Raw genomic sequence first — 18,369 nt, forward strand, 5'->3', positions numbered from 1 at the left:
GCCTTCTTTTCCAAGTGTATAATTTATAGAGAGGGGAGGTACCTACATGCCTTGAATAGCAAGAGCCATCTCAAATAATGTAAGTCATTTACTGTGAGCCCTTAGTAAAATATATTTTCTATGCATTAAAAATTACAGATTTATTATACATTAGGTGAAATTCAAAAAGTTAAAGGCTTTACATTGCTGGATGGCTTGCCCAAGCCGTGAATAGAGAATGCCAAGAAGCAGGTGTGGTACCTGGAGTTGTACAGGTTCAGTCCAGTGGGACACAGTGAGTAGTCAGGTGACGGATGTGGGGACAATGAAATCCACCAAGAGTCAGCTTACAGGATCCTAGCAAGAGAAGACCACTAACGGCGTGGGGTGCTAAAGGATTAAGAAGGTGACAGGGTTCTACTGGAAATGCTCCCTTTTTTGCCATTATATTAAAAGTAATTACCAAGAAAGCAGTGTAGAGTTAATTGTAGTTTTGCCTCGCATTAAAAATCAAGAGCACAAATATAAAAAGACTGAAATTCGGGTCAATATTCACAGATGAGAAAAGGATTTTTCATTTCGGTAGAACGGTCAATGCCAAGTCCCTTTGTAAAGCTGATCTCCCTTGGTGCACTTAAAGTACGAAGGCCTCATCGGCTAAAAATAAACTTAACCAAAATTTTGCTTTTTCCTCTCTTGGAAATGGACCCCTCTAATAACTTGCCCCAATTAGACTATCGTGTTTCCCCGAAAATAAGACCTAGCTGGACAATCAGCTCTAAAGCGTCTTTTGGAGCAAAAGTTAATGTAAGACCTGGCATTATATTATATTATATTACATTATATTATATTTTATTATATTTTATATTATATATGACTGAGTCTTACAGTAAAATAAGACCGGGTCTTATATTAATTTTTGCTCCAAAAGACGCATTACAGCTGGTGGTCTGGCTCAGTCTTATTTTCAGGGAAGCAAGGCAGTGACAAAGAGCAAATCCACCCTCTGCAGCCTGGGTACAGCTGTCTGGAGGGACAAATCAGTGGAGTCTCACATGGCTACCACATCAGCAGACACTAACACCAAACACACTAACAGCCCCGGAGAAAAATGCCTTTGGGGCAGTTTGTGCACATTCATACTACTTAGCGTGAACTGTGCTCTAACATCAGAAATGGCAGGGCAAAAAGAACTCCCCTACTTGCTAATAGGAAAAGACATACATGGTGAGTAGATAAAGTGCAAGTTCTCCATTATTCGCCATAATTTCTTAACCAAAACTCATATTCAGGATTCTTTGGGGGTTTTCAGAAGACACATCTTGTGGTGATCATTTTGCAAGACATATAGATATCAAATCATCAGCTTGTACACTTTAAACTTACACAGTGCATATGTCAATTAGATCCCAACAAAGTGGGGAAAAAGGGAAGACACATCATACACACATCTCCAAAATTATATTGAACACATAAGGTATGAGTGGGAGGGAGAAGGGGAAATTCGTGTTTAATGGGTATAGATTTTCAGTTTTGCAAGAAAAAAAATTCTAGTGATCTTAACACTACTGAACTGTACACTTAAAAAGTTAAGATTTAATGTTATGTTTTTGTTTTTGTTTTTTTACCACAGTGAAAATAAATATCAAGGAAAAATCTCTATAAAGTATGGCCCAGAATGACCAACACAAATACGAGTTTGATATTCAGGAATGAGCAAAAAGAGATGAAAGGGATTAAGAAGTTCAAATCGCCAGTGATAGAAACAGTCATGGGGATGTAAAGTACAGCACAGGGAATATAGTCAATAATATTGTAATAACTATGGATGGTGTTGGATGGGTATTAGACTTATCAGGGTGGTCACTTCGTAAGGTAAATAAATGTCTAATCATTATGTTGTATGCCTGCAATTAATATATTATATTGTATAACATACTTTGAGCTCTAGGTCACAAAAAGAAAAAGAAAAAAACAAAATTTTTTTTTAACATCTCTGACCATTCAACTCGATTCTAATGCTACAGCACTGCTTTTGTTATTCACGTTTTTATTTATTTAAAAAATTACCCAATACTTGTCTTCTGCAAAAAAAAAAAAAGAATACATAGAAGTATGTAATTTAAAAAGGGATTACCCAACTCTAGTCCATGAGGAGTAACTCCACTATTCACAACTGATGTGCAGTCTTCCAGATTTTTCTATACATATGTAAGCATACATATTCAGGCTTTCTAATTTGCTTTGTCTTTCTACTTAATTGGGAAGTTACGCACACTGATCTGGAAGTTGTTTGTTTTGCCTGATGTACTGAAGGCATCTTTCCACGTCTGTACTTGTGGTCTGACCTCGTCGTTCTCACTGACTACAGAAGGAGAAGCTCTTATGCAGGGCTTACTCCATATCTGCCCCGAACTACACTCCACAGGCTATTCCGCACAACAACCCTGTAAGGTAGATGTTATTAAACTTTTCATTTTACAGAAGAGGAAATAAATGCACAGAGAATTTAAGTAATTTGTCCAAGGTCACACAGCTGAGAAGAGGCAGCATCAGGCCCCAAAGCCAGTGATTTTTATTCCAGAGCCTGTGTGTGCCCTTAAAGATCACACTACATTCCCCCTGAGGGCCCTGACTCACTGATTGATTGGTTGATTGATTTTTGCCATTTGATTGTTTCTACATCTGGAATATGTCCTTGCAGACTGTGTGGGTAAGGGTTTAAGCTCCCCCCTCCCCAAATCGGAAACTTTACTAGCACCATTTACTGAATATTCCATTCGCCCTGCTAATGTGAAATGCTATTTTTATGCCTCGATCTGGATTCTGTTCTATTCTGAACCAGCACAGTAGTTTAACAACTGTTGCTTTACAGTATTTAGAGCAAGGCACACATCAATGGATCCACACCTCTCCCACATTCCCAAGTCCCCAACCCTGACCCTTCTACCCACCTTCCTTCTACTTTGTGGCACTCCCTCAAAACCCTCCGCCATTACAAAAGTTTCAACACCTTTCCTCCTTTCCCCACTCCAAGGTTAAATTCTTCACCCGAGTTCCCATTCCCAATTGCCTCTACCTCCTCAAGAGCTCATCAACAACCATCCTTTTTCTCAAAATTTCTGTTCCTCTCTCTTCACTGGTGTTTCATCTGCTTCGTTCTACAAGCATATTCTGGATCCCCAACTTAAAAAACAAATATGAAAAACAGCTCCATCTCCCACAACTTACTATCCCCCCACTCGCCCGCCCATCCATCCATCCATCCATCTTCTGTCTGCTCCCATTCCACATCCTCGATCTTTACAACAGTTTCCATCACTCTGCTGAAACTTCTCTGGAACACCAACCAGGCCAGCAGTCTTTTCTCACACTTCATTCACCTTAGGAACTCTCAGCAGACTTCAATGCTCATTTGTGAGGCTCTTTTTTCCTTGGCTTCCGAAACCTCTCACAGTTCTGAGTCTCTTCCCACCTTTCACTTGCTGCACTTTTTCGCCCAGGCCATAAACACGGACTTGTCTGAGAGTTCAATCCTCTCTTTATTTTCTCTCTCTCTCTCTCCCCTCCTCCCCCAGCCATAGAATCAAAGCAAAAGCCTTGACTTAAAACAGAGCTGGATTTGATCTTGATGTTGCCATCTACCAGCGGTGAGATCTAGAACAAATTAATTTTTTTAAGCTTTGATTTCTTTATTTGCAAAATGGAGGTAATAATACCCCTTCAAAGGATTGTTGTTGGGATCAAGGCGTGTGCAGTTGGCTGGGCCCCGTGGGCAATTAATACACATGGGCTCCTCCTTCGTCAGTCTCAACTCCCAAACCTTTGTCTCGGATCTTTCTTTGGAATTTCAGTCCAAATCTTTAATCGCCTGCCCTATCTTTTCACCTAGATATCCCGTTTTTGCTTGAAACGCAATGAATAACCTTTTCTTCTAGAGGAAGGTGGAATAAAGAGCCTGTTATCTTAAGAAATGGCACCAGAATCCTCTATGCGAAGGCATAATCTTTTTTTGGAATATACCTTAATAAGCTACATAGATTTGGAAAGTCACACCAAGGGTATGGGTACTTTGGTTGCTTGCTGATGGAACTCAAACTGCTTTGTAATTTGTTTTTCTTCCCAGATGGAAGAGTGACTCGAAGAGTCAAAGAAAGGAGAGGTAGGAGGGAAGAGACATTAAGCCAGAGAAAGGCTGGGGTTGGTGAGCTTAGGAGGAGCCAGTGGAACTACTACCTGCAGTACAGTTTAGGCTAACGATGCTTATTTCTTTAGTTGTATTTCTACAATGTAAGCCCCAACTTCATCACCCTCCACAAATCTTTAGTAGAACCTGTAATTTGAATACTTCATGGGAATGGAAAGTGAAGAATGGCCGGATGTCACATTTGTAGGGGGGCAAAGACAGACAGCTGGTGCTCAGGAACCCACATGGTCACAGCCCGGGTCAGCTGGGAACCCACAGAAACCTGGCCGGGCTCGTGAGAAGTCTATACTGTGTGATTCTGAAGACGAGGTAGACTTCTAATTTGCCTCCATCCTCAGGAGCAGTAAAGCCCCAGCTGACCTTTGGGACTCGCTGTAAAAGTGGTTTCTGCCCCCGATTCCCAATTCTGTAAATGGCGCGTCATTTCTCTGATCACCCAAGCTGAAAATGTCATAGCCATGAAAGCTATGGAAACACTGAACGTGTGCTTTGTGCAAAGTATCCTCATCCAGACTTCAGCCTTTTCCAGTTTGATTCCAGGAGGCTATCAGGTAATAATAGTTCCCTAGCAAACCTCTGCGCGTCCAGGCCTCTCCCCCTACAACCTATACCTCGAAGAGAGAAATTTTTCTTAGGACACGGTTTAGTTCCTCTCAAACTGACTGCTCCCCGCCTCCCAAATGTTACTTCTCACTACCTTTCTAGAATCCATCTATTCACCATTCTCTAAGCCCACCGAGAACACTGGCCATTACTGTTGGACTGTCTGCACTGCACTATTTGAGAGTCCTGCCTTTAGAGGCATTTGCTCCCAAGAACCCTACCCTTCACGATCCAGCTCTTCTCTTTATTTTATTCAATTGGCATAAACCCCTCTGCACTGTTTTTTTTTGTCTTCAAACAGCTTTATTGAGGTATAATATACACAGCACAGAATTCATCCACTGCACAATTCAACGATTCGGGTACTATCAACACCGTCCAGCTGAAAACATTTCCCACAACCCCAAAATGTTCCCTCGTGTCCGTTTACAGCTAATTCTCACTCCCATCCCAGCCTTAGGCAAACGCTGCTCTGCTTTCTATCTGTGTAAATTTGCCTTTTCTAGCCGTTTCATACAAATGGACTCATCCTAGTCTTCCATTCCGCTTCTTTCACTTAGCGTGCTGTTTCTGAGGTTCATCCATATTGTGTGACATGTACTTCATTGTATAAATCCACCTCATTTTGTTCATCCACTCACCAGTTGATGGAACATCTGGGTTGTTTCCAGTTTTCTGACTATTAGGGGCAATGCTGCTATGGACACAGGCACAGGCCTCTGTGGGCATGAGTGTCTTCATTCCTTTTGGATAGATTCCCACAGGAGTGGAACTGTTGGATCATAAGATAAAATTGTTTATCTTTTCAAGAAACTGTCAAACTCTTTTCCAAAGTGGCTGTGCCATTTTACATTCCCATCAGCAACACGTAAGGATCACAATTTCTCTGCATCTCACCAACACTTGATGTTGTCTTTGTATTGGAGCCATCCTAGTGGTTGTGAAGCGTTAATTCACTGTGGTTGTAACTGTATCTCCCTAACTACTGATGTTGCATATCTTTTCCATGTGTTTATTACTCATTCTTACATCTTCTTTGGTGATAATGTCTATTCAACTCTCTTGTCCATCTTTAAATTGGGTTGTTTGTCTTCTTAATATTGTAAAAGTTCTTGATATTCTGAATATAAGTTCCTTACCTATGTGATCTGCAAATATTTTCTTTCCAGAGGTGGCTTGTCTTTTCATCTTAATATTATTGTCTTTGGAAGCAGAAACTTTTTCAATTTTGAAGAAATCCAATTTATCAGTTCTTTCTTTTATGGATTACGCTTTTGGTATTGTATCAAAGAACTCTGCCCAATTTGAATCAAATACTTTATTTCATATCTTCTTTTAGTGGTTTTATGGTTTTAGCTTTTGTATGTAGGTCTATGGTCCATTTTTAAAAGAGCTTTATTGAGATGTAATTCACATACCACAGTATCGCCTATTGAAAGTTACGATCCAAAGGTTTTTTTAGTATATTCACAGAGTTATGCAACTATTCACCACTACCTAATTTTAGAACATTTTTATTACCCTAAAAAGAAACCCATCAGCAGTCACTCCTCATTTCCTCATCCCCCAGCCAGTGGCAATCACTAAACTACTTTGTATTTCTATGGATTTGTCTTTTCTGGACATTTCTTATAAATGGGATTATACAATATAGGGCCTTTTGCATCTGGTTTCTTTCACTTAGCATTAACACAAGGTTCATCCATGTGGTAGTCAATATCAATACTTCATTCCTTTTTATTGCCAAATAATATATTGTATGGATTTACTATATTTCACTTACTAGTTGTTTCATTCATCAAATGACGGACATTTGAATTATTTCCACCTTTTAGCTATTGTGAAGAACGCTGCTATGAATAAATATTTGTGTACACGTTTTGGTGTGAATTTTTTTTCATTTTTCTAGGTCCTTTGTATGTCCATATAAATTTTAAGATGAGCTGTTCAATTTCTTCAAAAAAGTCTGTTGGGATTTTTACAGGAATGTACTCAATCTTTAGATCAGTTTGGAGAACACCGGCATTTTGACAATATTGAGACTTCCAGTCCATGAACATAAAATGTTTATTTAGTTGGATCTTTTTAAACTTCGTTAAAGCATCAATCTTGGCAATATTTTAGAATTTTCACTGTACAAGTCTTATACTTCTGATGTTAAATTTATTCCTATGAATTTTATTCTTTTTGATGTTATGGGAATGGAACTGTTTTCAGATTATTGCTTCTATATAAAAGGACAATGATTTTTATATGTTTTGTTGTATCTGCGACCTTCCTAATTCGTTTATTAGTTCTATTAGGTTTTTTGCATGGAATTCTTGGTGTTTTCTTTTCTTTTCTTTTAGATTTCATGTTTCATATCCCGTAAGCTATTTTTTCACCAACTATTTAAAAATGTAAACATCACCTTAAAGTCATACAAAAAAGGTGGCAGGATGAGCCAGTTTGGCAACCCCATTTCCAGGGATTTTAACAAAAGCTTTATACAATTCCAGGAAATGTCTAGATTTCTCTAGAACTTGGTCCTAATGATATCTGATAAAGAAGCTCAGATAATACTTTGCTTCCAATTGTGTTCGTCTCTTTTTATTCTTTTGGTAATCTCTTCCAGAGTTCACTATTTCCATTTGCAGGTGATGAAATGTCTAAGGAATCCACTTCAAATGTTGGCTGTGAGCATGGTCTTTCGCTTCACTTCAACTCCGAATTAAGACTTCTTTGGTCCTTGTTTTTATATTCCAGTCCTAGAAATAGTTTCCACTGTAGAAGTTATCTGCCGACAGTCTAACGCTTTATAGTAGTGGTCTACCAGGCTCTGGTTTCTCCAGGAACGCTACACAGGATGGATTTAAATATGTATTAAACTGGGCTGGCCGGTTAGCTCAGTTGGTTAGAGCGTGGTGCTCTTAACAACAAGGTTGTTGGTTCGATCCCTACATGGGCCACTGTGAGCTGCGCTCTCCACAACTAGATTGAAACAACTACTTGACTTGGAGCTGTTGGGTCCTGGAAAAACACACTTAAAAAAATAATAATAATTAAATAAACTGAATGGCAAAAGCAGACATCCTTACCTTGTTCCTGATCTTAGCAGGAAAGCATTTTATACTTCACCATTAAGTATGATGCTAGCTGTGGGCTTTTCATAGATGCCTTTTATCAGGTCGAGGAAGTTCTTTTCTATTCCTAGTCTGGTGAGAGTTTTTATCATTGATGGGTGTTGGATTCTGTCAACTGCTCTGTCTGCCTCTACTGAGATGATGTGTTGTTTTTTTCTTTATTCTACTTATATCGTGTATTAACATTGATTTTTCAGATATTATGCCAACCTTGCATTCCTGAAATAGATCCCACTTGCTCATGGTATATTCTATATTCTTATTTATCTTTATATGCATGCATTCTGTCTCTGACACTAGATGATAAGCTCTGAAATTTTAGAAGGAGCATCATTTTAAAATAATTATTTTTAAAAACCGCAATTTTTTTTTTTTTTTTTTGGTTGAGAGCCCACTGGCCCATGTGGGAATCGAACCGGCAGCCTTCGGAGTTAGGAGCACGGAGCTCTAACCGCCTGAGCCACCGGGCCGGCCTGCAATTTTTAGATTTAAAAAAAAAATGTATTTTCACAGCACAAGCACTCTTGCAGCGACTAAAACTTCGAGCTTAGAATTTAGTAAGAACAATTAGTTAAACTAGGAAGCCACTATGATTGTTACACTGTTATGTGTCACCATGGCTAGACTATGCCACTACCCTCAGGTAAACACTAGTCTAGATGTTGCTATGAGGTTAATTGTAGATGGACTGACATCTACAATCAACTGGCTTTAAGTTAGCGATAACCCCTTGATAAAGTGGGTGGGCTTCATCCAATCACTCGAAGGCCGTAAGTGCAAAAACTGACGTTCCCTGAAGAAGGAATTCTGCCTCAAGTCTGTAACGTACAAATCCTGCCTGAGTTTCCAGCCTGCCCTACAGCCTGCCCTACAGATTTTAGATCCAAGACCACAACACTGACTCCTGTCTGAGTAGCTGGTTTGCCAGCCTGCCTTACAAATTTTGGACTTGCCAGCCCCCACAATCACATGAACAAATGCCTTAAAAATACACACACATACACACACACACACAGTTTCTCTGGAGAACCTGGACTAACACAGCCACCAAATAGCTTGTGCTGTTAATACTCCCTTCTGTGACCCACATCCTGAATTGCAAAGTTGATTCGAGGGCATCTATCTCACTACCTGCCATAAGCATCAAAATCACTGGGCACAAATCAGAATCTATATACTGGTGCAGAGCACAAGGCACGACATAGCAGGTGCCCAATAATGCGCATGCATGATAATAAACAGAAAGAGAAAAGAGATGCTGAAGAACAAAAGAAAACAACCACCATCATACAAGAAAACCAAAGGCCCTAAATCCGAAGACAAAAATCAAAGGTGAAAGAAATCAGTCTGCTCTCAATGAAGTCAAGTACAAATAAGGCAAAAATACTGGAGTTTTCTAAAGTAACAGAACCACCACATTTTAAGTGTTTAAAAAATAATAGTAGCATTTGAACTCTTGATCTGGATGACTTCATTATTAAACAGAGCAACATCTAGTTTTTGTTCTGGTATTACACGCATTTACTATGAATTTCAGGAACCTACTTAATGTTTCAATCAAACTGTGGCAGAACCTATTACATAGTAAATTCCATATTTTTAAGTCCCCGATTTCAAAACTAATATTAAATTGAAGCTCTGAAAAGCTAAGAGAAACGTTTATAACTATTTGACAGGCAACGGCTTGCTACCCATGCTTTAAAAACTGCTTTTGACATAGGACAGACCCACTTGACAAGCATATGTGTACTCTTTAACATAACAAAGGTTTGGAGAATGGTGATGTTAGCTGCTCAGCACTCTGATGATCCTTCTGAATTTTTATGATTGGTTTACCTCTTAACACTTAAGCAAAATGAATTACTCCTATTTTTCAATTTGCTCAAATATGTAGCAGGAAATGAACTAGATTTATCAGGTACTGAATTATAATGCAATTAAATGGTCTTTATAGCATGCCGATTTCTTCCTGGGTAGAGAAAATAGGCCTAATGACTTTTATCAATGTCCATACCCCTTTCAAAGATGAGCATGCATGCATTAAAAACCACCTCCTCAGCCAAACCATACCTTTGCTAAACAAATGATTGTGGGCTTTTAAAGAAGCAAAAATCTTAGGAAAGGATTTAATAGCATGTATGGCTTCTAACTCAGAAATGACCAAGGCCAAACCAAATACAGAATAGTTCTATAAATAGCTTTCTATGCTTATGAGGAAATATAGAGAAATGAACCCCCACCATACTTTCTGTTACTTAAATGATTAGCATTCATGTACTTATTGACAAATCTAAAAATCACCTAAGAACATATGTATAACATTAATTATTGCTGCATTGTTTGCAACAGTAAAAGATTGAAAAAACTCCCAAATATTCAACAATAGGAGACTATGTTAAAAAAAAAAGGCATGTGTATACAAAGAAATATTATTGAACTGTTAAAAAAGAATCAAAACCCTCACAAATATGGACATAATCCCAAAAGATCTCCAATATCTCTGGAAGTGAAAAAAACAAGGTACAGACAGTCTAATCAGCATGCTATGCATGTGTGTACACAAGAAACTCTGCAAGAAACCAAAAGCTCTTCCGTAGGCCTGGGAGGTGTGTGGGGAGTTAGGCGAACTGGGAGGCCGGACTGCAGTGAGAGCCAGACTTTCCCAGGATGCCTTTTCATTCTTTTAAACTTTGAACCACGTTGACTACATTAGTTACTCAAAAAATGAACAATTCTAAATAATTTAGGCTAATTCATTTTCACATATTTCTATTCGAAAAGGCTACAAAACAATAATAATAGGTTACAAACCCAAGTTCCAACATGAAATCAGTTGTTCTCGATAATTTTTCCATGTTTCCAGTTCAATGTATATACAAAACGAAGAGCTTTCTTTAAAAATATAAAAAAACGAAAAGCAGTTTCTGCAGGGCACTGAGACCATCATTCCAGGGACAGATGACAGTGTTGTTTTCTGGAACAACTATTCCACAGGCAGCAGAGTTTCAGAGACTTTCCAGTGTCGGTCACCTAAGAAAGCTGACTCTGCTGTTTCCTTTGTTCTATACCAGTCTCAAGATAAGGAGACTTCTCAAAATCAACCCAGTTTGATTCCTCAACAGGGACAGGTCTCTGAGTTTTGTTTCAGTTCTGACGCAGAATAGCCTCCATTCCACAAATCATCAAGGACAAGGTCAAAATCTAATTCCTTGGGAAAGGCAGAGGCTGATGGTTTAGTACGAGTATTACTTGCTGGGTCACCCTGGCCAAACCAACTCATTTCTCTGCGCCTCCATTTTCTTACCAGCAAAATAAGTGGGTCTTAGGCCAACCTTTCTCGAAGGTTCCTTTCAGGTCTAAAACACTATAGGCCAATTTGAAGATCAGCTGAAGGATGAGAGACGCCTGTAGGCTAGTGCACATATGCAAGTTCGCCAAATTTTCAAGTCCACAAAGGTTTGCTGGCTGGGACATGAATGTTCTGACACCTACTTTCTGTGTTTTACCTTCAACATAAATAAATGGGTCCACCTGACGCACAGATTTCTTTCATACAAAATTTCTGCTTCAGAATGAGTTACAATTAGATAAAACTTTAGAAAGATTGGTAGAGTGGAAAGGATTACTTAAGGCTGTAGGTATTGAGTGTGCTGGTTAAGAAAAGTTTTAGTTTGATCCATTATCCTTTCATTATCATCATCCAAGACTCATACTTGTATTAACATCCTGTGGGGAATAGTCTTCCAGAAATTCACCTACGCTAATCCCCATACTTGAGGGAGGGTGGGTGTTCTTCTGCAGCAGCAAACTCTACTGAGAACTCCCAGCTCAGCAAAACATGCTCCATATTTTGATCAATAAAAGCTAAGTGATTTCAGGGGGAGGGGGGGAATTCACAAACACTTGTGCATATTTTCATCTATTAAAAAGCAAAACACATGCTTCCTTTACCACTGGTTTCAGATCATCATAATCAGCTAGAGCTTGATTAAAACACGAATGAGCCACAGCTTTATCTCAGACTGTTCTCAAACGGCTCTTAAGCACATTCATCTCTGCAAGGATTCATTCTTTGGCACAGAAGCAGTGAGAAACACAGCCCTGGCGGACACTCTGCAGGGGTGCAGGTTCATTGTCTGGTCTCCGCGTTCACCTGGCACAAACTGGACACACTGCTGAGAAACCAGCTCATCTCATTAGCATGTCTTTATTCTACTGTCCAATTCTGACACCTCTCCCGGATCACCCAAATCCTCATCAGATCGTATGCCAAAGAGAAGGTGGTAGTCATGGGTCCCCAGAAGTCTTGAGAAAAGCAATGAAAAAACAAAGAGCAGAGAGTTAGGGCATGCACCAGCAGCTCAGAATTGGCTGGTGCTCAAATCCACTTCTGAACCTCTCTCTGCTGTCAAAATCCTCCATCTCCAACGCCTATGCCACAACCCAGAGGCTGGAGACATGACATTTCTTTTTAATGATTCTGAGAGCAAATACAATACTTTCCTATATGTTAAATACCTGTGCCCTGCCCCAGAACTATCCTCACTCCAAAATCCAGGCTTGCAGCTACTCTGGCAAACGGGACAGCCCAGGTGACTGGCACTTGGATCCCCAAACATTTCTGTGAAACACTCTTTTCTTCTGACAGCCCCTTGAAAAGCACCAGCACTGAAAACACAATTTCGGCCTCCCTCTTCCAGCAGGTGGTGAAGGCTTTCCCCTGAGAAAACTAATTCAAACCTGGGCCCGTCCCTCTCCGAGGCCTGGATGCGCCGACCAGGGCCAGCACCTAGCAAAGGTGCCTGTTTCGGATGCCAGGGCCGCTCATCCAGCCCTCGGCACCCCAAGGGAAAGGGGGCCCCAGGTGGGAAGAAAGGGGACGCGCGCGGGGCTGCGGGGGGCCGGGCCCCGCCTGCGCCCCGCGTACCCCGCCCCTCGGGAGCCGCAGTGCCCCCCAGCACACGTCTGTCACCGGACAGCCTGCGCGCAGGCCGCTCACGTCCTGCTGGCCACGGCGGCGACCCCGCCAGGGCCCCTCAAGCGCCCCTGCACGCCTCCTCCCTGCCGTCCCCCCCTCCACGCTCGCCCTGCAGGGACGTGTGCCGCTCGGTGCCCAGGAGCCGCGGCCTCGGGGCGGCGCGCCCTCCTCCCCAGCCCTGCGGCGCGCGCCCTCACCGGACTTGGGCGGGTAGCGGTACACGGAATTGGACGGGATGTCCACCTCCTCCACGCCCGCGTGCTGCCGGCTTGTCAGGGCGCCCATGGCCGCCGCGCCCGCGCCGCCCTCGGCGCCTCACCGCTGCCGCTCGCCCCGCGCCCGGAGCGGGGGTCGGCTGCCCGCCGCGGCCGGCTGGGCCTCGGCCTCGGCGCTGCGGCTCTGGCGGCGGGGAGCCCCCGGCGCGCCGCGCACCATCCTCCGCCGGGCCCCGCGGCGGCGCCTCTGCGAGGGGGGCTGCGGGTGGGCCGGGGGCGCCGCCGCCTCAGGCCGCGTGATGTCAGCGGCGGCTCAGTGCGGGGACCGCGGCGGCCACGGCCAATGGCGGGGCGGGGCGGGAGCGGCCGCGCGGCGCCAGCCAATGGGCGGCCGGATGCGGCGGAGCGGCGGGGCGGTGGGGCGGCGGGGCGGGGGCCGGGGCCGAGGCGCGTGGCCGGGCCGAGCCCGGTCTTCCCGGCTCGGGTTACCGCGCCGCCGCCGCGGGTCTGCGGCCCGCGAGGCCCGGCCGGAGTTCGCGCCGCATTGTCCCGAACATCGGGAGCGGCCTCGTCCAGCCCCACCGCTCGGTATCTGCAAAGCCGACGGTCGGTCACAAACCCCGCAGAGGGGCGCTCACTGCCCCTGAGCTGTGGCAGTTCGGGTGGGCTCGAGAGCAGAGGGTTACGTGGCATTGGCAGCTCGCACGCCCCCGGCGCCTCAACCCCGAAGTGCTGTGCCAGTCCATCTCCCGGGGTTGGGGAGATGAGTCAGTGCTGGTGACCAACTAGGAAGATGTCGCCATCCCTCTTACATAGCTCCTTTCAAAGCGCTGAACTCTATAGATGCTGTCTGTTTATGGGTCCTTTGGCCAGCGCACGTAGCCCTGAAGTTAGGAGACCATCAACCCAAGATAAAATCACGACAGTCAACCTCTGATTGCACCTTTTGGAGATTGTGGATGGACTGGTTCCAAGAGAGTCAACTCAGGTGAACGCAGCAGACCCGGGACTCCTCTTGAAAACACACACCAAACAGTGGGGAGCTTGCACAGGCACAAGACGTCATTCCAAAGCTTAATTACAGACACTTGTGTTTTAAACCTTTTATTTTATTTGTGGGTCTGGTGTGTTGTGTTTTTTTTTTCCTGAGAGAGTGGGCTGATCAGCAAAAAATTCAACTGCTAGAACATGACTTCACAACTCTTCAACAATGTTTAAAATATAGTTTGAATGCCTGGTCCCCTTGACTAGGTTTGTAAAGCCATTTTATGGAGTCTGGCTTTTTCCTGATTACATTTTGCATTTTTCATCAGCCTCTTTTCGGCAGTACCAAACAGACCTGGAAGTTAAAGGTACCCATGCCCAATTGCCTTGGTTTTCTCCAAGGGCCCAGGATGGCAGGACCACATCTCTGTCATTTATATTGACTGACGCTGAGGAGGCCTGAGCTTCAGGATGAGTGCCTGGCTCAGACAAGTGGATGGGCATTCTCTCCCACGCACAAGAGCTCTCTGGCAGAGTTCAGAGCCCTCACTCCAGCCTCTGGCCCTAACCACTTAGAAAGCTTTCAGATGTACCCTTGGGAGGGAACTGGTGTCCTCCTTGACACACCTCTCACCACACACAGGTCCTACCTTGTAATTGCTGGAGAAAGGTAAACTACAAGTCAGGAAGAATCTTGGACAGCTTCAAAATAGAAGGCCTTCGGCACATCACAGAGAAAAATGTTGCCTCATAATCCTGGGCTCTGTTCAGAAGCTTTTGTTCTTCTTGCTCTCAGTGTTTTATAAAGGGAGTACCACCCCCTTTAGGGGTTTATTTGTCTCTGAGGGTTTCTTCCCAGCCAGAACCAAGCGAGGATGTGGCTGGATCGGGCCACTCAGTCATGTTGCTTGCAAAGATCTGTCCTGGTACCACCTCAGCCTCCACTGATCCCGGAAAGGAGGTTCATTCCCCATCTTGGATAACACTCCCCAAGCCTATAACTAAGTTGCTCCTCCCACGAATGAGTCATGAATCCAATGCTTGGAACAGTAAAGAAAAGCAAGGCCCAGAACAATAACATTAGCAGACATTTATTGAACAATATGTGCTGGGCCGTATTTTTAAAGCTTGTACACATACCAAAGCATTCATTCCTCACAACAACCCTATGAAGTATGTGCTACTATAATAACATCTCTATCTTACAGTTAAAGAAACCGAGGCCGAGAAAAAGCACTGTTCTTTCAGTTGGACAAATCAAGACCCCAACCAGTTGTGTACCTTTGGACTAAGCTCTGTTTCCTCACCTGTAAAATAGCCTGGCCCCCACTGGCTATTGGCAAGAAGCAGTAAGTGAATCAAGGCTCCGTTAAAAAAAGAAGCAATTCCCAGCTGCCTAGGGTCATGAGGCAGAAGAGAAAGGGATGGGGGTAGTTCAGAGAACTTCTAGACTAAAGAGACTTTCTGTGAACTAATGGAGTTAGAGTCCCACTTTCTGTGTAATCACATAGTGTCACAGTTTGGGAAATGAGACCTTCAGCCGGTGTCCAGGGCAAAGTGGAGATAAACCGCCAAACCCTTGGAGCAGCACCTCTGGGCAGCCAGTCCTGCATTCCTCCGTGGTCCTTCCTTGGCACCACTTGGCTCCCTTACCAGAGATCTGGGCCAGGGAGAGGACCTGAGGGAGAAGACATCACAGACAAAAGGAAAAATCCAGAAGTGACTGCCATGGAGAAAGCCATAAAAATGCTTTTAACTTGAATAAACGATCTGGGGAAGGGTGGCCCAGTGTGCAGAGGGAAATTACATGCAAATACCATGCGTCCTTTGGGTAAATCGCCTCACAGCATCCTGTACATTTCCAGGCAGTGGATTCAGCCCTTGGGAGAAACCCAGCAGAGAACCCAGCATCTAAGGGCCTGGGGGGCAGGCGTGAGGGGTGAGGGGTGTTGGGGGGTTCCCTAAGCATCCGCGGAGGGCAGGGAGGCAAAAACCACATTATTTCATCAGGTTTAAGCCCTTCTTCTCATCCTTGGGTCTATGGGAGAAAGGAGAGGCATGTGCGGAAAGCACAGGGACGAGGAATTTCTAGGTCAGCAAGTCCCTTTGGGCTTTTAATTTTGTTCATCTTGGCTGTCCTGGTTTCAGCTCACCTTTGTAACACATCCACTCATTTCAACGATTTGCAGATTCCTATAACAGGAAGGAGAGAGAGCCTGCAGGTGAAAAGCTGACAGTTGCTGCCCTGTGTGTGGCACTGCATTCCCAAGGCAGCAGGGTGGGCGCAATGGCTCGGAAGACAGACCCCTTCTTGGCTGTTTGCTAGGCTGTTCTGCCCCAGCACGCGGTAGAGGAATGCTGGAGCCCTGGCTGCTCTAAGTGCAGGGCCTTCTCCAAAAGTTGGGGCTCAATCCGCAATCCACGGGCCCTGATTTCTCTCTCAGTCCTTGATCTGTGGCTTCAGTGGATTAAAGCTGAAATTCACTACCAACGGAGATTTTTCACATCCTGCTCCAGATCAGTTGACTAGGCTGACACCGACAGAGGCTACCGATCCTAAATGCTTTGGGACCCTGCGAACGGTTCCTCTGGAAACCAAAGGCTCTGCGGAGGAAAATGACCTTGTCCTTAGGAAATCAACCGTCGGGCTTTCATATTTTGCTTCTTGCCAAATGTGAATTCCTCACTGTTAATTTTCTCCTCAGCTGTGTGCTGCTAACAAAAGAGAACTGTTCAAACAGCTGCAAACTTCAATTAGGTTTTCAACTTCTTAATCCACTTTTCAAGTTAAGACCAAAACGAAAGACAATGTTTACGCTGCCCAGTGTGGCTGGGCCCGGGGTGAGGAGAGTAAGTGCCTCGGGTGAAACCTTCGAGTTGACGCTCACTCTCAGTATTGGGCAGGTGCCTCACCTGCTTCACCCCAGTTCCACCCAGCCCTACTTGCTGCCCAGGCATCTTGCATTTGAAGAAATGAGAGACCTGGGACATTAATCCCATTCAAGAAAGGACCAGTTTTTAAAAAATTAGTTTGTATTATTTTGGTTGAATTGAGTCCCAGAACGTTTCTAGCAAATACCAGACCCTGTAAGCTCTTTTCTGTACATACAGTGACTTCTGCCTTCATTTGTCCTGCCTTGCTTTTGGTTTTGAGCTCAACGCCAGAGGGTGGCTGGGGGAGGGGCTGTACATTCCACGTGATGATACAGTCGATAGGAAAACAACGCACCACTAACAGAGCAGCCCAGTAGGCATGCGTCAGCGGCCCCCTCTGCCTTTCTCTGGTAAACACCAGGCAGGCAAAAAGCCCAGCATCTTTCTCTCGTTACCCAGAGAAGCCACCGTGTGGAAGAGGCAGTGTGGTGATGGACCCCACACCGTTCTAACAAATGCTCAGCTGCAATTACTTAGACAAACAAAGGAAAGAATGAGAACAAATTCTCTTCCTTCTCCCAGGGTTTCTTGACACCGCGTGTCCTGGCTGGAGCGTCAGATCTGGCAGAAGCCTATAGGTCATCCAGTCCAGCCCCCGTCACCCTACAGACGAGGCAGCTGCAGCCCAGGTAGGGGAAGGGACTCGCCTCCCCGAGGCCACACGAGTAGCAGCACGATTCAGAACTCGGGAACCCAGGCTCCATGCACTGGACCTCGCTTTGTGAAACACATACTGCTGGTTTGGTTTCTGTTTTTGCAGGGTAGGCTGTCTTCTAGAGCTGGTGTGAGAGGACACATCAACTCAAGGACAAAGCACAGAAACCCACACAAATGCAGTACGACACACAGTGAAGTGCCCTCGCTTGGAAGGTATCGTAACTGTGTTCAAGCTGGAACAAGCAAGCCACAGAGCTTCCCTCCACGAGAGCCTCCCCGCTCCTTCCACTCCTCTGAAACAGGACCTGAGGTCAGATGGTCACCTAACTCCTCCCAGCCCAGGAACCAAAGGGCAGATGAGAAAAGAGGAGCAACCACCAAGGGTTAGATGAGGTGCTCAGCAAGTGGGTTGAAAGTGTCATATACACACTAATAGTGTGTTCCGGGCTAAAGTCCGCCACCGGCAGGCAATGCAATAACTTCATTTACAATGACACACTTATTCCTGAGCTAATTGCTTGTCTATTTAAGTGATAACTACTGTCCTCATTAGGGCAGTTCGAAGACGAGGCTTTGAGTGCGACACAGTAGTGGCAGACGACGCCTTACTGTTGTGGTTCCCACAGTAAACGGTTGGAAGCCTTAGATCTTTTTTATGCACCATGAGGTGTATATTTATTATATTGCTTA

At 44.3% G+C, this 18,369-nt stretch overlaps 1 protein-coding gene across 2 annotated transcripts in view; it reads right to left on the minus strand.

The window, feature by feature from the left end:
* The window catches only part of RNF157 (ring finger protein 157), a 64,615-nt gene extending 51,309 nt beyond the window's left edge, over nt 1-13,306 (minus strand). For both annotated transcript variants that reach the window (XM_081028681.1, XM_081028682.1), the window contains exon 1: nt 13,087-13,306. In XM_081028681.1, coding sequence (XP_080884807.1) covers nt 13,087-13,174 — 88 coding nt within the window. In that variant the 5' untranslated portion in view covers nt 13,175-13,306. The remainder of the gene's footprint in view (nt 1-13,086) is intronic.
* Between the last annotated feature and the right edge of the window lie 5,063 nt (nt 13,307-18,369).

This window comes from Rhinolophus hipposideros (genome assembly GCF_964194185.1).
Source record: "Rhinolophus hipposideros genome assembly, chromosome: 20".
Taxonomy (NCBI): Eukaryota; Metazoa; Chordata; class Mammalia; order Chiroptera; family Rhinolophidae; genus Rhinolophus; species Rhinolophus hipposideros.